Source organism: Bufo bufo, chromosome 8 (genome assembly GCF_905171765.1).
Source record: "Bufo bufo chromosome 8, aBufBuf1.1, whole genome shotgun sequence".
In the NCBI taxonomy this organism is placed as follows: Eukaryota; Metazoa; Chordata; class Amphibia; order Anura; family Bufonidae; genus Bufo; species Bufo bufo.
Genome location: NC_053396.1, coordinates 159925503 through 159948211, shown reverse-complemented (window position 1 = coordinate 159948211; position 22709 = coordinate 159925503). Strand labels below are relative to the sequence as shown.

Here is a 22709-nt window from a genome sequence, read left to right as displayed (position 1 = left end):
ATCGGTTCGGCACTGGGATTTTTTGAGCTGTTCTTGACTGCGGAGCTCTTGGACTTAGTCGTGGCAGAAACAAACCGGTATGCCACACAATTTATATCCGCCAACCCGGGAAGCTTTTATGCCCAGCCTTTCCGGTGGAAACCAGTCCAAGTTTCCGAAATTACATTTTTTTTGGGCCTTCTCCTCAACATGGGCCTGACAAAAAAGCATGAATTGCGGTCATATTAGTCCACGAACCCGATTCATCACATGCCCATGTTCTCTGCTGCTATGTCCAGGGCACGATTTGAGGCCATCCTCCGTTTCCTGCATTTTAGCGACAACACCACCTCCCGTCCCAGAGGCCACCCAGCTTTTGACCGGCTCCACAAAATTCGGCCCCTCATAGACCACTTAAACCAGAAATTTGCAGATTTGTATACCCCCGAGCAAAACATCTGCGTAGACGAGTCCCTAATACATTTTACCGGGCGCCTTGGCTTCAAACAATACATCCCAAGCAAGCGTGCCCGGTATGGGGTCAAATTGTATAAGCTCTGTGAAAGGGCCACAGGCTATACCCACAAATTTCGGATCTATGAGGGAAAAGATCAGACCCTGGAGCCGGTCGGTTGCCCTGACTACCTGGGGAGCAGTGGGAAGACAGTCTGGGACTTGGTGTCACCCTTATTCGGCAAGGGGTACCATCTTTATGTGGACAATTTCTACACAAGTGTGGCCCTCTTTAGGCATTTGTTTCTAGAACGGATTTGCGCCTGTGGCACCGCGCGAACTAGTCGCGTGGGCTTCCCCCAACGGCTTGTAACCACCCATCTTGCAAGGGGGGAGAGGGCTGCCTTGTGTAACGAAGAACTGCTCGCGGTGAAATGGAGAGACAAGCATGACGTTTACATGCTCTCCTCCATTCACGCAGACACGACAATACAAATTGAGCGAGCAACCCGTGTCATTAAAAAGCCCCTCTGTGTCCACGACTATAATGCGCTCATGGGAGGGGTGGACTTCAATGACCAGATGTTGTCTCCGTATTTAGTTTCCCGCAGAACCAGACGCTGATATAAGAAGGTGTCTGTATATTTAATTCAATTGGCGCTGTATAATAGTTTTGTTCTCTACAGTAAGGCTGGGAGAACACGATCCTTCCTCAAATTCCAGGAAGAGATCATCGAGAACCTCCTTTATCCAGGAGTTTCCGTGGCCCCATCCACCAGTGTAGTTAGCCGTCTACACGAGCGACATTTCCCCAGTGTCGTTGCTGGTACCTCAACCCAACCGTCACCCCGAAAAAGATGTTGTGTCTGTAGCAGGAGTGGAATAAGGCGTGACACCCGCTATTTCTGTCCTGACTGTCCTGACCACCCTGCCCTATGCTATGGAGAGTGTTTCCGGAAGTACCACACACAGGTACACCTAGCATAGGGATCGCATCTCACCAGGACAGGCACACAGGGCTATTAGGGCCCTTTTACTCACAGCTGCTGCAAACCTCTCCTTTCACCTGGGATAAAGTGCATAACATACTTCGCCACATCTTTGGGCGCTTTGCGCTTTGCACATTGTCCCATGGGGAAGGAGAGGTTTGTTCTATAAAGGTAAAAAAAACTAAACAAAAAAAAAAATACCGGTAAGTAAAAAAGTTAACGTTCAGTTAAAAAAGTTAAAAAAAAGTTTATATGTTCTGTTCAAAAGTTAATAAATTTATTGCGTTGCGGCCTGGTTTTTTTCTTTTTTGTTTTGTTTTTTTTACCTTCCAGGTGGACCAACCGATCGACTAGCTGCAGCACTGATGTGCATTCTGACAGAAGCATTGCGCTGCTGTCAGATTACACGCAAGTCGGTGTATGCGGCGCTGCAAGACGAGATTTCTCCTCTGCAGTAAAAGATACGTTTGCCGAGGCATATGAGCTGAGGAGGTGGCGGTGTTCATATACTTTGGCAAACACTTTGTATATATAAAAAAAAAAATCCCGGCAATGATTTATTCATCCACATCGATTGATGTGAATGGAGAAATCTGGTTTGCCAGGGCATACGAGCTAAGTGGGTATGGATGTTGGGCGGAGCTCCTATGTCCTGGCAGACGCCTTTCCCCTCCTTTTTCTTTTTTTGGCAGAGATTTTTTCATCCACATTGATCGATGCGAATGAAGAAATCTGTGCCTTCATTTTTTTCTTTCAGCCCAGAGGCTGAACGGAAAAAAAACCTCTCATTACCTGTATGCTCAATATAAGGAGAATAGCAGAAACTCCTAATGCTGGGCATACATGTAATGATTGCGGAGACCCTCAAATGCCAGGGCAGTACAAACACCCCACAAATAACACCATTTTGGAAAGAAGACACCCCAAGGTATTCGCTGAGGGGCATATTGAGTCCATGAAAGATTGAAATTTTTGTCCCAAGTTAGCGGAAAGGGAGACTTTGTGAGAAAAAAATCAAAAAAATAAATTTCCGCTAACTTGTGCCAAAATTTTTTTTTTTCTATGAACTCGCCATGCCCCTCATTGAATACCTTGGGGTGTCTTCTTTCCAAAATGGGGTCACATGTGGGGTATTTATACTGCCCTGGCATTTTAGGGGCCCCAAAGCGTGAGAAGAAGTCTGGTATCCAAATGTCTAAAAATGCCCTCCTAAAAGGAATTTGGGCACCTTTGCCCACCTAGGCTGCAAAAAAGTGTCACACATGTGGTATCTCCGTATTCAGGAGAAGTTGGGGAATGTGTTTTGGGGTGTCATTTTACATATACCCATGCTGGGTGAGATAAATATCTTGGTCAAATGCCAACTTTGTATAAAAAAATGGGAAAAGTTGTCTTTTGCCAAGATATTTCTCTCACCCAGCATGGGTATATGTAAAATGACACCCCAAAACACATTCCCCAACTTCTTCTGAATACGGAGATACCACATGTGTGACACTTTTTTGCAGCCTAGGTGGGCAAAGGGGCCCACATTCCAAAGAGCACCTTTCGGATTTCACAGGTCATTTACCTACTTACCACACATTTGGGCCCCTAGAATGCCAGGGCAGTATAACTACCCCACAAGTGACCCCATTTTGGAAAGAAGACACCCCAAGGTATTCGCTGTTGGGCATAGCGAGTTCATAGAATTTTTTATTTTTTGTCACAAGTTAGTGGAAAATGATGATTTTTTTTTTTTTCTTACAAAGTCTCATATTCCACTAACTTGTGACAAAAAATAAAAACTTCCATGAACTCACTATGCCCATCAGCGAATACCTTGGGGTGTCTTCTTTCCAAAATGGGGTCACTTGTGGGGTAGTTATACTGCCCTGGCATTCTAGGGGCCCAAATGTGTGGTAAGGAGTTTGAAATCAAATTCTGTAAAAAATGACCAGTGAAATCCGAAAGGTGCTCTTTGGAATATGGCCCCCTTTGCCCACCTAGGCTGCAAAAAAGTGTCACACATCTGGTATCTCCGTATTCAGGAGAAGTTGGGGAATGTGTTTTGGGGTGTCATTTTACATATACCCATGCTGGGTGAGAGAAATATCTTGGCAAAAGACAACTTTTCCCATTTTTTTATACAAAGTTGGCATTTGACCAAGATATTTATCTCACCCAGCATGGGTATATGTAAAATGACACCCCAAAACACATTCCCCAACTTCTCCTGAATACGGAGATACCAGATGTGTGACACTTTTTTGCAGCCTAGGTGGGCAAAGGGGCCCATATTCCAAAGAGCACCTTTCGGATTTCACTGGTCATTTTTTACAGAATTTGATTTCAAACTCCTTACCACACATTTGGGCCCCTAGAATGCCAGGGCAGTATAACTACCCCACAAGTGACCCCATTTTGGAAAGAAGACACCCCAAGGTATTCGCTGATGGGCATAGTGAGTTCATGGAAGTTTTTATTTTTTGTCACAAGTTAGTGGAATATGAGACTTTGTAAGAAAAAAATAAATAAATAAAAAATCATAATTTTCCGCTAACTTGTGACAAAAAAAAAAAGTTCTATGAACTCACTATGCCCATCAGCGAATACCTTAGGGTGTCTACTTTCAGAAATGGGGTCATTTGTGGGGTGTTTGTACTGTCTGGGCATTGTAGAACCTCAGGAAACATGACAGGTGCTCAGAAAGTCAGAGCTGCTTCAAAAAGCGGAAATTCACATTTTTGTACCATAGTTTGTAAACGCTATAACTTTTACCCAAACCATTTTTTTTTTTACCCAAACATTTTTTTTTTATCAAAGACATGTAGAACAATAAATTTAGAGCAAAATTTATATATGGATGTCGTTTTTTTTGCAAAATTTTACAACTGAAAGTGAAAAATGTCATTTTTTTGCAAAAAAATCATTAAATTTCGATTAATAACAAAAAAAAGTAAAAATGTCAGCAGCAATGAAATACCACCAAATGAAAGCTCTATTAGTGAGAAGAATACCTTAGGTAAAATTCATTTGGGTGGTAAGTTGCATGACCGAGCAATAAACGGTGAAAGTAGTGTAGGTCAGAAGTGTAAAAAGTGGCCTGGTCTTTCAGGGTGTTTAAGCACTGGGGGCTGAGGTGGTTAAGATGAGGACTCTGACTTGGCCATTTTTAGTTGATTTACTTGTGCATTTTGGGTTGCGTCTTGTTGTATCACCCAGTATTCTTTTAGCTTCAGGTCATAGACTTCTGCCCTTACATTTTCCTATAAAATGTTTTCATACTCCTTAAAACTTATTGCTCCCTCCCGCATCCATATATTGTAATGTTACAGCACAGGTGTTTAGTAGGTGGGCTGTGGCCTAACTATAACTACTATTGTTTTCAGTGTTTTAAATTGTGTTTTCTGACCACTAGCGACCAAAATTATCTAGATTTTTTAATTAAACATTTTAAACTGTGTTTCACTTGCCTTGAACAAGAGATAATCTAGAGGGAAGAGAGAAAAGATGTAGATTTGGGATCACAGACTTTCGAAGAATCTATACAAGACCCCCAACCATTACTTGCCATTTTCTGCACTCCTGTACTGCTGCACTCTTATGTGGCTTATGTGGCATAGATCTTTGGCTTCTCGCAGGCAGCAGGGTCAGGGCATGAATGCAATTTCTGCACCTATGGCTACAATTAGAAAAGTCTACTGAGTCTCTTTTAACACACGGGACTCACTAATTTTATTGAATTACCATCATCCAGTATCGAAAAGTGGCTACTAAGTGGCTTGTTTGCACCCCGACAACCTGCACTAGGGGCACATGCCCTGTTGTCCCCCAGCTATTCCTTTGTATGTGGCCCACCACAAGAATTTTGTACAATCATAGCTGCCCAGACGAGTCTGGTACCCAGCCATGTGGTTCTGCAGGACATGGACTATGTGCAAAACTTAAAGTGTGCCTGTTATCGCTGGCCCCTTTTCTCTGAAAGGTGTCCCTTAGAGTGTGGCCACCTGCTGAGGAGGGGTGGCTGTGCCACATAAGGTAGCAGTTTGCACTACAGATGTTCTTATTTTAGGTACTATTATATATTTCTGGGTAATGGCACAGCCAAGGGGCACAAGTATAAATCTAACCCTTGGGGATTCCACCTGGTAGTCGGTAGCTCCCACTGTGACCAGCGATTGTGTATCCATCACCCCAACTATAGGGATATGTGAAACCATAGCTCAACCACTCTTGGTGGGACTCCCACACTCTTTATGTCCCCAACCTATTTATGACTGCCATGGGTTGTGGCCTATTCAGAAATGACTGTATAGGGAAAGAGGTTAGATATGCCAATGTGCACCACAATTGTGTCAAATTTTTGGGCGCAAATATTTGGCAAAAAGTAAGCTACTCGATAGGTGTAATGTTAGAGAGAAGTTCAGCACTACATCGATGTACTGTAAGTAGAAAAATCCCAGACGAGTATGGCCAGTCTGACTGTCCGCAATGATTGAATAACGCCAGAGTGAATATGCCAGCTTCACATTGGGAGACTCACCTTGGGGACATATCTTGTGAACGGGGGTCATATCGAATAAGAAAACACAATATATAGGGAGACGGCTGCAATTAAACAAGGCACTTATATTTCATTTGCAAAAAACTGATGACAGCTCCTCCTTAAGTCATGTCATAAGAATGGAGCCAATCAACATGCTGGAGAAGAGTGGATGGACCAGCAGTCATTATGATCATGATGGGATTTCCCATGAGATCTCTGGATAGGTCATGAATAACTGATTGGTGGGGTGCAAATCATGGCTCCCCTGCTGATCAGCTCTGAGTAAGGGCCATTGCACTCGGGTGAGCACTTCCTCGGCTTCTGACATGCCATCCATTGGTCAGTTGGCCCTTGTGCAACTCAGTCCCATTCAAGTGAATGGAACTGAGCTGCAATATGAAGCACAGATGCTATACAATGTAAGGTGCTGTGCTTGGTATACTATGAAGAAGTGTTCATCCGAGTGCTTTGGCCCCTTTAAACACCTGACCGGTGGGGGTGCCAAAAGGATATGCCATCAATATTTAACTCCCAAAAACTCTTTTAACTTCAGGGAGCAAGCAAGATGAGGGTACATGTTTAAACCCCCCCCCCCCCCCCCCCCCCCCCCCCCCCCCCCCCCCGTCATATGCAGTAAATGCTTGATTGGGGGTTTATAGTTCTTACTGTAGACACAGTTGGTGCAGTTACATCAAGTATGTTTTCATTATTAATTGTATAGTTATCAGAATGTACCTAAGGGGGCACTATAGAAATAACTTCCCTTTCCTTTCTTACCTTCCAACCACGGTCCCACCTAATGGACTTCAAATTGAATGAGGTTTAGGTGTAAATTATCCCTTGAGTTTTACACACAAAACAGGATATCTAGGAAAAAGTTTGAATAACTCATAAAGATACATGTCGAAGCTTCATTTTTATGACATTATCATTGCTTTTCTTTTATTAATATTGATTATTTTTTACAGTTGTTGGATACAGAACGATATAGTATTCTATGTGACAGTTGTATCCTACTTCGGAGTGATCTTTCTTACCAACATTTCCATGTTCATTGTTGTTCTTCTTCAAATCAAGTCATTGAAGACTACAAAGATTAAGGACTGGAAAACGCTCTTCATGCACGACGTTAAAAGCACCCTCAGTCTGGCCTTCTTACTCGGATTAACCTGGGGTTTTGTCTTCTTTGCCTGGGGTCCTGTACGAGTCGCCTTTTTATATCTATTTGCCATTTTTAATACATTACAAGGTAAGCACATACTGCACATTTTTTCCAACGTGGAAGTCTAAAAGCCAGATTTTCCATGTGAATTTAATTATGAATTCTTGTGCAGAGGAATCTCTGTAATTATATTCATAATTATAAATCTCAAAGTTACATGTTCTATACTGTCCAACCATAATACTTATTAATCACGTAATTAATTGTTCATTTTATTATCCCCTCACTTTTTTTGCTGTTGGTGATTTCAAATATGACACTTATATAAATAAAAGCAATGGGAAGAGAAGTTTGGAGGCCAGGAGGGGAATGGATATGAGGGATGAAGAAATCTCCATGACTTGACAAAACATTTTTTTTTACCAAGAAGGAGTTTAAAGGTTTATTGGATAATTGAACAGAGGTTCTGGGACCCTGTTGGTTCGGCTCTAGTCTGGATACAAGACAGACGGCTGGGTATGGAAGCATACAGGTTCTGAATGGTATCTTCTGGCACATTTGCCCACAGATGTTGCAGCTGGGCTTGTAGATCCTGCATACTCGCAGGTTGCCAAAGCTGCCATCCCAGCTGATCCCATAGGTGCTCGACCGGCGATAAATTTGGTGACCTGGCAGGCCCAGGAAGTGTTGCAATCTGGCAGTACATTCCTGGGAAACCCTTGCTATGTACGGGGAGCATTATCCTTCTGAAAAATGGCAGTTGGAAGCCCTGCCATGAGGCAACACATGTGGCCGCAGGATGTCCTGCACATATCACTGAGATGTTAGTGTCCCTACTATCACTACTAGGGGTGACTGACTGTCGTATGTGATGGCTCCACAGATTATCACACCAGCAGTTTGGGCAGTGTCTCACTCCACAGCAAAGGCGGGATTGAAGTGCTCACCACGAGACCTCCGTACTTGAACCCAAACATCATCGGATCCCAAACAGAACTTAGATACATCACTGACGACAATATGATCCCAGTCTGTAGCAATCCAGGTTTTTCATCCATGACAGCACTGCAAATGAAGGCATCGGTGGCTGGCTGTCAATGACAGGACATGCAATGGGTGCAGTGCTCCCATATTTACTTCCTGGAGAAGTTCTGGGCAGAGACAGGGGGTGTAATGAAGGTGCCATCTGTGTGGATGGTGGACAACTAAAATGTGGGAGCTGCTCATGCTCATCAGTGGATCAAACAATCATGTCTACTGGTGATCTATCTGGTCTATCCGGAGGCTGTTCGCCATATGTGTGTAAGCAATAACCACTGATCCAAACATCTCCTGTCAGAACGGCCTAGATGGCAGGCAATTCGTTGAAACATCCATCCTGCTTCTCTAAGTCTAATGATGCACCCCTTCTCAAAGTCTGTCAACTGAGCAAAATGTCTTCAAGTGCATAGCAGAGGCATTTCTAGCAGTCAATAATCTCTCACCAAGAGGTGTGCTACCCAAAATAGGACTTATGCACAGAAAAGCATTGAGGCTCCCTGCATGAACCATGGGAAACATTTATGAAAACCATTGTTTTCCATGCTGGTCAAGTCCCTCGCACTTCCCTCCCAAAAACTGGCATGGAAAATGATAAATGAGCCGGGCCTGTTGGCCTGTCCACTTGCTCGTGCCTTTTTCTTGCCCCTGGGCAGATTTTCTGCCCGAGGATTCGTATGAACCCTTGTTAGCGAACATCTTGCAGTGTACTACTGACACTGATTGCATGATGAACGAGCAAACGATCATTCATCAGGCAATTCAGATGTTCAGCAGGTTTAAAAATCATCGTTTGACAGCGGCATGGTCGTGCTGTCTAATTACGATCTGCCACCGGCAAACCACTGTACAGCATGGGGACGAGGGATATCATAGCGATCGCTCCTCCCTATGCTGCTGAGGAGATCGCTGCATGTAATAGCAGTGGTCTCCTCCACTGGTAAGCAAGCGATTGCCGGGAAGGAATGTTTCCCTCCTGACAATCATCTGTGTGATCGGGATGTCTAATACACACTTTACCTTGCAAATGGCGTGCAACAAAATTTGCGACCTATTAAAACCACAAGATTGGAGAAAATAGATTAGTAAATGTCCCTGTAATGGTCACGTCCACACTCACACAGGGGGAAGGATAGTGACCACTGCTCTCCACCCTCACCCCTGGCCCTGCCTACTTGCCTCACAAGTCCTGATGACAGGGGACAACTGGACGACAGTCCCTTACTTAGGATATGTGCAGGGAAGACAGACAAGACAAAATACGGAACGTGAACGGACCGGGTCAGAACCAAGAGAGCTACGCAGTACAAAGGGTTAAGCAAAGAATGGTCAGGAGAAGCCGGGGTCAAATACCAGGAGAGTAGAGAAGTACCAGAGGAGTCCGCAAAGAGTAGTCAGGTGGGAGCCGAGGTCACAATACCAGGAGGGATGCGCAGTACAGGAGGAGCAGGCAAAGGATCGTCAGGGAACAGGATCAGGTGAGTATTCAGTAGTCCAACAAATAGCCAGGAACCTAGAATTAACAGGCAACCTGTGGCCAGCAGGCTGCCTGTATTTATAGTGGGGTTGCGGGTCATGTGACGTGGCTAGCGTCACATGACCGACAGACAGACAAGTCGAGCACCGAGTGATCAGCTCGGCGCTCAAGGCAGACCTAGGAGCAGGGAGCCTCACAGCTAGCAAAGCCGCCCTGGGAACGAGGCCAAACACAGATCCACGCTCCCGAATCTAAGCAGCAGGTCTGCGGCTGATGGGAGACCGAGTGCGCCTTTGGCGCTCCGTGACAGTCCCCCATATGTTCAGAGCTAAGGCTGGGATCATACTGTCTTACTTTTGAAAGGTTTTCTGATCCACTTATCCCTTTCCTTCCGGCTGGATTCTTTTCTGGTTTTGGCTGAAAAACTTTCACGAAAATCTGCCTCAAAATTTGCCCAAAAAAGTCTGTGTAAGCCTACCCTAAGACTTACGAGGTATCCGTGTTTTGCAGATCTGAGCACCACAATGATGTCTGTCCGTCAGCAGCTCTGCTTCAGTAAACATAATTGAACATTTTCTCTGTGATGCTGATGGGAACAGAGGCACAGACCCCCTGCCATCCAGTTTAGCTGGAAACCAACTTACTGCACCCCCAAGCCGCAGGAGCTGAAGGGCAAATGCTTCTGTAGATTACCTCTTTAGGGTCATAATTAGTGTTGAGCGAATCAAAGCCAAACTAATTGACTTTGATCCGAATTTCAGGAACAATTTGATTCACCGCGAAGCTGAATTGCCTCGCGCTTCGTGGTAACGAACAAATTTTTTCTGAAATGACATACTCATCTCATCCATTTGTGCGCAAAGAGGCCATCACGGTCATCTTGATTGCAGAAACTGCACAATATCTCGCGCAGGGTGACATATGACGTCACCACTCTGGCGCGCTTGGCCAGGCACGGAGACGTCATCACCGCACCCGGCCAGCTTGATGACGTCATCACATCACCGCAAGAGATTTTGCGCGGTGTCTTCAATCAAGATGGCCATGGTGACCTCTACGTGAGCAAATGGATAAGGTAAGTTTTATTTTTTTTACCCTGATTAACCCCTGAAAGGCCTAAATTGTAGCCCCAGATGCAGCGATCAGTGATGAACGTGGTATTTGAGGGGTTTCAATGATGGGGGGTGGCATGATCGCCGTTCCCGGTCATTGCGCCCCTGCTTCATACAAAGAAATGTGCTTTGTGATTAAGTAATTTATCACGAATTGTGAAATTCAGCGAAACAGCCAAATCTAATTTTTCATAATTTCGCTCATCTCTAGTCACAATGTCAATGCTTCAAATGTTACTAATGTCACTTTTGTAATGACAGCTGGACTTTCAATATAAAAATAATGAGGAATAAAATTGAATAAAGACTGATTTGTATCTGAATTTTTCTCTCACATTAGGATTTTTTATTTTTGTGTTCCACTGTCTAATCAAGGAGAATGTAAGAAAACATTGGAAGATGTATCTATGCTGTGGGAGATGTCGACTTGACAATTATTCTGGTGAGATTATATTTCGCTGTAATAAGGCTACTTTCACATCTGCGGCACGGAGACCCGGCTGCCTGATCCGGCAAAACTGCCAAGAATTCTCTGCCTTTTTGCCGGATTGCAGCCTGGTGTCCTCTGGACCTCATAATAGTTAATGGGGCCGGCGGGCATTCTGTTTCCATCCAGCAGTGCCGGATCCAGAGAATTCTGGCAGGATGTTATCTGCCGGAATGCTGCTGCATATGTGAAAGTAGCCTAATTTGAACTATTTTAAATTAACCATGATTCATCCAAGGGTCATGTTTCTTTTCCACTAAATGTACGGTAACTATTAAAGTGAAGCTCCACATTCTTGAGATTCAGAACATAGTAGGAATGAGCTAGTATTAGCTAAAATGTTTTCACAGACCAATATTACTATGAGTGAGGCAAAGTGAAATAGAAAATATCACCATGAGCATTATCCCCGTACTGTGATACCACTATGTGCATTTGTGGCGTGCCAGAACCGCAGGGGCGACACGTGAGGTGCACGGTGGGCCGATGAGGGGGAGTAATAGTACAGTTCATCGGTTCATCGGAGAAAGCCTCCCTGGGACGGCAGCACAGTGATGAGGAAGACAGCACGAAACCTTCTGGGGCACACTCTGTTTGAGGGGAGCACCAGCCTAGATGGAGGTTGAGGTGCCCTTGATGACGGCGGAGTTTAGGGTGCTTGTGGCGGCTGGGTCCCTTGGTGGTATTTGTCGTGACGCCAGTACCGTTTATGGTGGTACAACCAGTTATAGTGGTAGTATTGAAGAATGAGGTAGACAGTGGTAGGATACAACTCACAACTTTTACTGTAGCTGGTTTAAGTTGCAGCATGAACATCCAGACAGAATACAGTCTCTTGGTATTTTGAGGAATTCTGTTGATCCACTGTTAATAGGTTTTGGCTAGGTCCTGACTCAGGCTGTGGTTCAGTAGTACTCTTTTCGGGTATGCTTAGTCCTATAATTTCTGTATCTTCCAAGCCCTTGAACAGGTAGCTAATCTGTCTTCTATACACAGTGATCGGAAGCGGCATGACGTAGGTGTGCCGCGCTCCTCCTCCTGCCGCCCTCTCCCCTCTCTCCCTGCCCCGCGCCTTGATATTGAGCGTCCAAAAATGCCGACCTTAGCCCTGCCGTGATTCGCCGTGCCCGGATGTGATCGGCCGTGAGCTCCTGTGACCTGCCGCCTGATGCTGGTGGAGTATAGAGGGGCTGACTGGTGTGCTGGAGTGGGTATGCGTCCTGAGACATCGGGACGCGGCTCTTGTTGATGAAGTAGCTGCTCCGGGTTGGAGTAAGAGGAGGCTGTGCCACGGGTACTTACCTTCAGGTGGTGATTGGAGACGGCAGCGGATCGGTGCTCCCGGCGTGTGGTGTTGCGGGGTCCTTTCTTCGCTCCGGAGTCGTTTGTGGAGCGGATATACTGGGTGTTGTAAACGCTACTAGCACCTCAGTTGCAGAGTTGACCTTCTCCCTCTCAGTTTTACAAGGAGATGTCACGATTATTAGAGATGAAATGACAAAGCTGAGATTAAAGGTGAAGGAATTGGAATCCGCAGTCAGCTCTATCACTTCAGAGAACGATGTATTAAAAAAGAGATTAGAAGAAGTAGATGAAGATCGTTCTTGGCTTAGAAAGAAAGTGGCAGAGTTGGAGGATAGGTCACGCAGATATAACTTGCGGCTGGTAGGGTTCCCAGAAGGGGCAGAACAGGATAATCCCTCGAATTTTATTCAAAAATGGCTGGTGGAAAATTTAGGTCCTGATTATGACGCATCCACCTTTTGTGTGGAAAGGGCCCACAGAATCCCTGTGGCACCCCCTAGGTCAATCCTAGCAAAATTTGTTTGTTCAAAGGATAGGGACTGTGTACTTAGACGTAAAAGAGAAGCAGCAGATATACATTTTGATGGTAATTTAATATCAATATTCCCAGATTTTTTGCGAGAGACCCAAATTAAAAAAAGAACGTTCTTAGATGTGAAAAAAAGACTGGCTGCAGCTAAGATTAAGTATTCCATGTTATACCCCGCCAAATTGAGGGTGGTACATAATGATTCTGTTCGTTTTTTTTCCACACAGACGGATGCAGTGCAATGGTTGGACTCAATGGGCTTATGAAAGAGTATGTAGAGGTGGGGAGGAGGGAGGATAAGAGGGGAGATGGTGGGGGGGAGGTTTGGTGGTAGGTAAGAGGTTGATGGGTAGTACGAAATACCCTGTCAATCATGTTGGGGGGAGGTTTGGGGGGGGTCTAAGGGAGGGATTGGCTGTCGTCACTTTCTTTGTAGGTCTGCGTGCCTCTCTATTAGATAGGGGGCTGGGAGTCGCATCTATATATATAGCCTATGCCAGGTAATATTCTATTCTGGAATGTGAGAGGGCTGGGAGACAGAGTGAAGAGGACGGTGGTGTTTGATCTTGTGGTTCGTCATTTGCCGGCTATTGTGGTTTTATTGGAGACCCACCCAACAGCAGATAGGCTCTATACACTGAAAAGGAAATGGGCTTCTTTTGAGTACCACCCTTATTATTCGTCCTGTGCAAGAGGTGTCAGCGTTTATATTCACCGTGGGATTGAGTTTCAACCTGTAGATAATATGATAGACAAAGAAGGGAGATTTGTATTCCTTCATGGCTTTTGGAGAGGGCAGGAGATGATATTGGCATCTATTTATATTCCTCCACCATACAAATCAACTGTCTTCTCTCAATTAGCCAAATATATAGCCACAAAAAATCAATGCGCATTATTAGTGGTAGGAGATTTTAACGCAGTTCTTGACCCTGAGTTGGATCGGTTCTCCGCCTCTTCTGGACAGGGCCGGACGGGATTGCCTCTAAGTAGTATTTGCCAGGAACTGGCGCTGGTGGATATCTGGCGCCACCTCTATGGCAATAAGAAAATCTTCTCTTGCTTTAGCCAGTCATATGGGTCAATGTCCCGTGTTGACTTGGCTCTTGCAAGCCATGATCTGAGTCATCAGGCACTGAAAATGAAGTACGAGCCTCATGGAATTTCAGATCACTCCCCAGTCCTGATCGTGTTGAGGGGGGCAGAGGCTCCAGCTTCGGGCAGAACCTTCAAATTGAATTCGCACTGGTTCGATGTGATAGGGGAGCAATGCCGAATTGACCAGGATATACAGGAATTTTGGGGCTTTAATGTAGGCTCAACACATATACACTTGGCGGACAATTAATGAAGCACGTAGACTCCTAATTAACTCTGTCAGCTGTTGTTCCCTTTAACGCCATTCAAACCTACGCCTATTGATTTTAGTAAAGTATAGGCCCCTTATATGGGCCTTCAATGCATGTGTGGGATGCATTGAAGGCCCATATAAGGGGCCTATACTTTACTAAAATCAATAGGCGTAGGTTTGAATGGCGTTAAAGGGAACAACAGCTGACAGAGTTAATTAGGAGTCTACGTGCTTCATTAATTGTCCGCCATAATGCGCAAAATATAAGTGAGTTAAAAGAGGCTAATCTACAGCTCAAGACCCTTTTGTATAGTAAAGCACAACATAAGCTTCTTTTCCAAGGTCAAAATAGCTTTTGTGAATCGGGTAAAACGGGCAAGTTTCTTGCACGATTAGTAGCTAATCAGCGAGAGCCCACTACCATAAGGGAAATTAAGAACGCACAAGGAAATGGGGTGAGGTCCTCAGAGGAGATAAGGGAGGAATTTGTGAAATATTATTCCACTCTCTATAAGTCTGATTCTAGGTGTAGTCGCAATGATATGGACCAATATTTACAACAATTGGATCTCCCTCAGCTAGCCGAACAGGATAGAGAGATGTTGGATTGCCCTATACTTTTGGAGGAGCTGCAATCGACACTCCAATCCCTAAAGTATAATTCACCCCCTGGTCCAGACGGCCTCCCATTTGAATTGTACAGGTATCATGCTAAATCGCTCCTCCCGATTCTTCTGCGGGTCTTGAATGAATCCTGTTTATATGGCTCTTTACCTCCTTTATTTAGAGAGGCAGTGATTACCCTGGTGCTAAAAAAGGATAAAGACACAGGCGATATGGGGTCATATAGACCCATATCGCTTTTAAATACGGACTATAAGATATTTGCTAAAATATTGGCTAATCGCTTGAAGAGGGTTATAGCCTCTTTGGTACACCCCAACCAGACGGGTTTTATTCCGGGTCGACAAATACAGATGAGCTTATATAGGGTGTATTTGAATCTTTCTGTCGGGGGTAGTATAGACCACTTCATCCTGTCTTTAGATGCCACAAAGGCGTTTGACAGGATGGAGTGGCCTTTTTTGTGGGCTACCATGTCTCAACTTGGTTTTGGGAATACGTTCATGGAAAGGACCCAAATGCTATATGAACAGCCGGTGGCATGTATCAATATTAATGGTAGTAGATCTTCTCCCGTTACGATGCGGCGAGGGATGAGACAGGGATGCCCCCTGTCCCCCCTTCTTTTCGCCCTATTTATCGAACCGTTGGCCTGTAAGATTCGAATAGATAAGTGTATAGACGGCTTTGGGGTGGCGGGAGTGAGCGATAAAATAAGTCTATATGCCGATGATGTTATTCTGTTCCTGGATCAGGAATGGAAAACCCTTCCTTATGTGATAGAAGTAATAGAGGATTTTGATAAACTCTCAGGCTATTTGATCAACTGGACTAAGTCGCTCCTCCCGCTGAACCGTAAGGCCGTAGAAGTGGGGAGTGGAGTTAGTGTTCTGGCCCCTAATGATACCTTGGATTATTTGGGGGTCAGAATTGGGGTCCCATAAACAGATTTTATGAGCTCAATTTGGCGCCGGTTTTGAATAAAGTTAAGTCCAAAATATGCGCTTGGCAAAAACTGATATTGGCACAGACAGATCGAATAGCATTGGTCAAAATGATTATTTTGGCCATTGTGATGTACCCGTTGTGTGCTTCCCCTGTTTGGATCGATGACATCTTTTTTCATAGATTGGAGACTCTTATCAATGATCTAATTTGGGGAAGGAAGAGGGTGCGTATAAAGCAGCAATATTTATGGTTGTCGGAGTTAGATGGTGGCCTGTCGTTTCCTTTCTTTCAAGGATATTATTTATGTGCACAGATTCAGCGTTGTTGTAACTATAAAGAGAATTCACTCGCACAATATTTGACAAAGGTTATGGATAAACCAATAGAGAATATTTTTACATGCTTGGAGTCGGGGTATATGGGATTGAGGAAGTCTTTGCCGATCCCTTGCTCCCTACAGAGGGCTTGGAATAAGCTTAAGGAGATTCTTAAAGTTTCTTGTCCTTTTACCTTTTCCCCTGTGTGGGAGAACAGGGTTCTGGTGGAATTCTTCAAAATTACAGATTTTGTGTATTGGTTACGTAAGGGAGTCATAAATGTGTGTCACTTGTTTTATGGGGGACATTTTAAATCCTTTAGAGAACTTAATTTGACTGATAGTTCACCATTAGACTTGTTTATATATGCACATTTAAAACACACATTTGAAGCCTCTAGAAATAAAGGCTATATTTTTCCACGAGAGAATTTATTTTTTGATTATTGTTACGCCCAGAAGGAAGGGAAGGTTAAGATATCTAGATTATACGGTAAACTCTGTGATACAGAGCCCTAGTAAATGGGAGCAAGAGCTGCACTGCTCCCCACTACGGTGGACTAATATCTACAGGAATGTAAGGAAAGCTACAGTTTCCAATGCTCATAGATTGATCCAATTTAAGATCCTTCACCGACTGTATTATACGCCAAAAATGCAGGCTAAATTTCCCCAAAATAAAGACCGGGACTGTTGCTGCCCCAAATGCAGATATGTGAATGCGGACTTCGCTCATCTACTTTGGAATTGTAGTAAACTACAAAACTATTGGGAGCAGGAGTCGGCTATGACGTTTAACCCTGGGGTGTTGACGGTGATATTGAGATACTTTGCTCCAGAAATGGAAATCCCGGTTCGGGTCAGACAGATTTGGATGAGGGGCCTGATGGTGGCAAAAGTTATGTTAGTCAAACACTGGGGCTCTGCCTCCCCGCCCTCGATAAATGAATGGATTCTGTACCTTCAACAAATTAGAATGTTTGAGGATATTGAAAGGAAACGGAGAGCGACACGCATGACTGTTTAGTTATAATTAATACCGCTAGTATGGGTATATAAGATTGAGCAGGTGTGACGACAGCCAATTGGGAGGGGGGAGGGGGGGTGGTATAACTGTATGCTGTGTTTATAAATTTGGAATTTATAGTACTATGTATAAATGTGTCAGGGTTTTGCCTACCTTTACGGGGTAGTTGGTTGTTGATAACAAATGGCTACCCTGTATGTAATTTGTCTTGTATACTAAAAAAAATAAAAAAATCTGTCTTCTATACTTTAGGGTGAGACTGCCTGTAGCTAGATTGTCCTCCACCATGTGCAAAGGTGCCCGTTAAGCCTTAGGTAGTGGCTGTTATCACCAATGTCCCTCTGCTTGGATTTCTTCCAGGGACGAAACTCTATCCTCTGGTTGTAGGATGAAAGGAACTAAGAGGACCACAGGAGGAAAACGCTCTCCTGCTCCTCATACCTTGGCATCAGTGCCGGATTACAATAGGGACGTTCGGGTCGGCAGCCCCGGGCCCAGCACCGCTGGGGGGCCCAACGCCAACCCGAATGCCCGCAAACTGCGGCAGGGCACAGGAGCGCATAGCTCCCTGTCCCGTCGCCAATCACCGCCATAGGCTTCAGGCCTATGTGGTAGGGAAATCCTGACGCAGGCGTGCGTGATGACGTCATTGCGCGCCTGTGCCGGGACGCAGCACTGTGACGTGTGCACGCCTGCCTCATCCCGCCTTCCTCTGCGAGCAAGCGCCTGGTCCTGGACATAGGTGAGTATTTAGCTTTTCATTTTTTTTCATTTTTCATTTTTTTATTTTATGTGCCTACTTTGGGGGCCATGTGGGGGGGAGGGCACACAGGAGGACATATTAGGGAAGAGACATCGAGTACATGGGGGGGGGGGGAATGTGGGGGCTGTGTGGGGCCAAATTATTATGGGAGGGAATACTAAGTGGGGACAAATTACTATGTGGGGGCAAATTATTATGGGAGGTACTACTATGTGGGGGCAAATTACTATATGGGGCAGTGTGGGGGCAAATTACTATGTGGGGGCAAATAATTATGGGGGGGACTATGTGGGGGCAAATTACTATATGGGGGTGTGTGGGGCCAAATTATTATGGGAGGGACTACTATGTGGGGGCAAATTACTATGTGGGGGCAAATTATTATGGGAGGGACTACTATGTGGGGGCAAATTACTATATGGGGCAGTGTGGGGGCAAATTACTATGTGGGGGCAAATTATTATGGGAGGGACTATTATGTGGGGGCAAATTACTATATGGGGCAGTGTGGGGGCAAATTACTATATGGGGCAGTGTGGGGGCAAATTACTATGTGGGGGCAGTGTGGGGGAAACTATTGTGTGGGGGCAGTGTGGGGGAAATTGCTATGTGGGGACAGTGTGGGGAAATTTCCATGTGGGGGCAAATTACTATGTGGGGCAGTGTGGGGGCAAATTACTATGTGGGGGCAGTGTGGTGGAAATTACTATGTGGGGCAGTGTGGTGGAAATTACTATGTAGGGGCAGTGTGGGGCAAATTACTATGTAGGGGAAATTACTGTGTGGGGGCAAACGACTATATAAGGGCAGTTTGGGGGAAATTACTGTGTGGGGCAAATTACTATGGGGGGATTACTATATGGGGCAGTGTGGTAGAAATTACTATATGGGGGTGTTGCTATTGGGGAGGCACTGTAGGGGCAATTCTACTATTTTTGGGGACACTATACAGGGATTATTGCCTGGAGCACAATAGAGTGTGGTATTATTACTCGGGGCACTCTAGGGGACATTATAGCTGCTGTGGACATTATAGGAACATTTGGGGTAATTTATCAAACTGGTGTAAAGCAGAACTGGCTTAGTTGCCCATAGCAGCCAATCAGACATCACTGTTTGCATTGGTCCTGGCATGTATCTCTATGTATTAGGTAAAGACACATGAAACACATTTGAGTCAAAAATAAGCTTTTCATGTTCTACACTCATTTCTTGCAGAAGGTGGTCATTTTCTGGTCACTTTCCCTCACAGCACACAGGAGATGGTCTTATATAATTCTACACATTGCCAGCACTATAGTTCGGTGCTGCACTACAGCATACATGCTTGACAGTCGTTACAGAGCATGAAAGTGAAGCAATGATAGTATATTGGATAGAGGATAACAGTGAGGAGCAGGTGTTTCAGCGCTCAGAGTATTCGTATAGGGGGCTCCGGGGCTTGTGATGTTACTGCCTGTGTGTGTGGCATCAGTCTGAAGGAGTAGGCAGTTGGGTGGGTGCTGTCTTTCAATGGAACCAGGATAAAAACATTTCATTTTACAGAAGATGACAAATCAGTATGGCAGAAGACAAACACAATGCAGGGAACGTTGTACTGAAGTAATAACAGTGAAGAGCATGAAAGTCGCTGCACTGCTCAGTAGGGGCCCCCCTGCCCCGCCAGGTTTCTTAGTATGCTTGCACAAAACAATCCCAGGCATCGCAGAATAAAAAGTGTGACTCTCCAGAATGCTGAAGAATTTAAAAAAAAAATATTATTTAAAAAAAGAAAACATTTTTAATACAGAAAACGAAAATTGTAATAAAACTAAATTGTTCTATGCCTCACCCACCTGATCCGACCTCTATGTTGGAAAATGTAGAGCGGGTTCATGATAAGTACTGCGCTCATTCTGAACACCATATTTGTTAATGGATTTACACCAGACAACCGGCATAAATACACTTACAAAAGTGCTCTCCTTCGCACAGAATATTATGTAAAGTCACCACTAGGGGGAGTTCAGTGCATAGAAATTCATACAGTTACCATTGACTTTACTGGAAGCTGTAAATGATCTATTTGCACTGAGCTCACCCTGGTGGAAGCTGATGGAAAATGCAGTAAAGCTATTTCAGGAGAAGGAAATGCAGTTCAGCGCTGGGCCCCCCCCCTCAAAACCCAATAGCAGACATGCGGTCTGCCTCTATGATAGGTGCTCTATTGTCTCACATGACACAACCCCATTTCAAGTTACAGGCAACTTGGTGATCACCTGATGTTCGCTGGTTCATTACTAAAAACTGTTGGTGGTGAGCTGTTCTTGCTGGCCATACAATTCCCCTGCAGCATCATTACAGGGAAAATGTAGTAATAGAGTGCCTCTTTGATGGCAACTCTCTACTTGGGCTAATTCAGATCTGACGAATATATATGAATCCTCAAGTAATATATATACATTTTGGCGCACAATCACCAAGGATTTGCAGCAAGATCCGCAGCGGAAATATTCCACCAGGTCTGAACCCTAAAAGTGACATACCACTTCCATATATCATTCCAATGAAATAGTTATATATGTTTGGTGGTCAGTTTCTGTCAGTGGTTTTTGGCCATAAAAATAGTGAATTTTCCTTACATTATGGAATAGGGCTATGACCTGATTCTATACATTGTTAAATATACTTTACACTCTCTTTTCTTTTTCAGACTGGAGCAGACTGAGCAATGTGGATGCAAAATATAACTGCGGCGTACACTTATCACCATCTGATTCTTACCAGTCAACGAGGTCTAACAACACTGCTTCTACTTCTAATGCATCCAGTCTATCCAGCTTATCTAGAGATGCATTGTACGGGAGGAGCTTTGTAAATGGTGAGTTGGTGGCAAAATTTGCATCGGTGCTGAATCCACCCATGAGGAGCTCAAAAGTTGTGACTGGCTTCTTAATGTAGGCATGGATTTTCCAAGGCTCCAGGTTGTAGTGGCAACCAATTGGAGCCCCACGATGTTGCCCCTGAGGCTTCAATTGGAAGGCAAAGGGAGCCCCCTCCCTCTGTCTGACCCCATAGATGAAGCGATTGATATTGACTGTGTCATCGGTGGAATCGCTATTCCCGGTCATTGCAGTACAATGGGGGCATATTGCTAGGACCCACACCTATCTTTAGAACGGAGACTGCAAATTGAAAGAGGGGGCATCGTGCATGAGCGGCCGGCGTCCATTCATTTCTATGGGACTGCTGAATATAGCCGAGCTCTGGCTTGGCTATTTCCGTTAGCCCAACAGAAGTGAATGGAGCGATGGCTGCGCTTGCACAGTGCACTTCATATTCATTTTTAATGGGACTTCTGAAAATAGCCGAGCAAGCTGATTGGCTGTTTTCAGCAATCCCATATAAATGAATGGAGGGCGGCCGCACGTGCCCCCTCCTTCACTTTGCGGGTTCTAAGTATAGGTGGGACCTGCACCTATCAAACATTGGGGGCATATGCTAGCGATACTGTATTCCCCCAATGTACAAGATGGGCCAACCCCTTTAAAGTAAAAAAAAAAACTATTTAGATACAATTCTCAAATGTATTATGTACTATTCTATTATGCATTAACTAGTGTAAATGTATTATTATGCTATCGTATACAATCCTCAAATGTTCGGTATTATGGACTATTTTCCACTCATTTCTGACTTATCTTGGTCTAACAAATTATTCAAATGGATACATCACTAACAACTGCTATTACCGTACTCAACGCCTGTTACCCAGCATGTAAGGGGTAAAACCTGACTTGCCATGGAATGTAGAATTGTACGGCCTTGAGGGTCTTTTGGAGTCTGGGAGCCCTTGGTCACAGTAATTGTCCCCATTATCCATTGCTATGAGTATCTTTACCGATGGAGGAGATCAAGATAACTTAGAAATGGCTAAATAGAATATGAAGTCTTAACACAAGAGGATTGCTCGGGGACTGAGCTGAATAAATATAAACCCCCCAATGCTTGTAGAGATATCTTTTAAAACGATCATTCTGTCTCCTTAACAAGTAACTAGTCTGGCGATCTTGTCATAGGACTTCAAAGAAATGTATATTTCAGTTCTTCTGCTGCCATGAGTGAGATAAACATCCTGAATAATTGGATCTTTTGCTTGCTTTGTGTAGGAGGAATATTTATCAGCTCAGCTCACACGGCACCTTCCTATCACGCAACTGTCTACCCCAATAACAAGAGATTGTTCATGGATTTAGACCCTCAATGAAACGGACTGAAAGAAGATGGACTTTTACTGCTGCTTCAAGGCGGTCTTTTGATTTGAATGTTATAGAAGAAATAAAATGTATAATTTGTGAATATGTGGGCTGAAAACCGTGGTATAATATTCTAGAATCCTAAAGATAACTACCAATTATGTATTATATATACTGTATATTAGATATTCTACTAGACCATTTTCAGAAAGATAGTAAATTAGGTTGACGGCCCCTTACTGTATCCTGACATTAAGCTGATCTCAAGGCACCCAACATTCGGCTGTAATCTGCAGGTGAAACTGGCAGAATGGGATCACCTGCAGCACGACCACAGGGGAAATTGCATTACATTTTGCTCTCTGAAAAATATGTAGTGCATGGGC

At 44.4% G+C, this 22709-nt stretch overlaps 1 protein-coding gene across 1 annotated transcript in view; it reads left to right on the top strand.

Annotated features, from left to right (window-relative positions):
- Positions 1-22429, top strand: part of LOC121009172 (adhesion G-protein coupled receptor G4-like) — a 66113-nt gene extending 43684 nt beyond the window's left edge. The window contains exons 14-17 of the mRNA XM_040442088.1: positions 6918-7198; positions 11079-11180; positions 20781-20949; positions 22235-22429. Of these exons, the coding sequence (XP_040298022.1) occupies positions 6918-7198; positions 11079-11180; positions 20781-20949; positions 22235-22334 (652 nt within the window). The 3' untranslated portion in view covers positions 22335-22429. The remainder of the gene's footprint in view (positions 1-6917; positions 7199-11078; positions 11181-20780; positions 20950-22234) is intronic.
- The last annotated feature ends 280 nt before the right edge of the window (positions 22430-22709 follow it).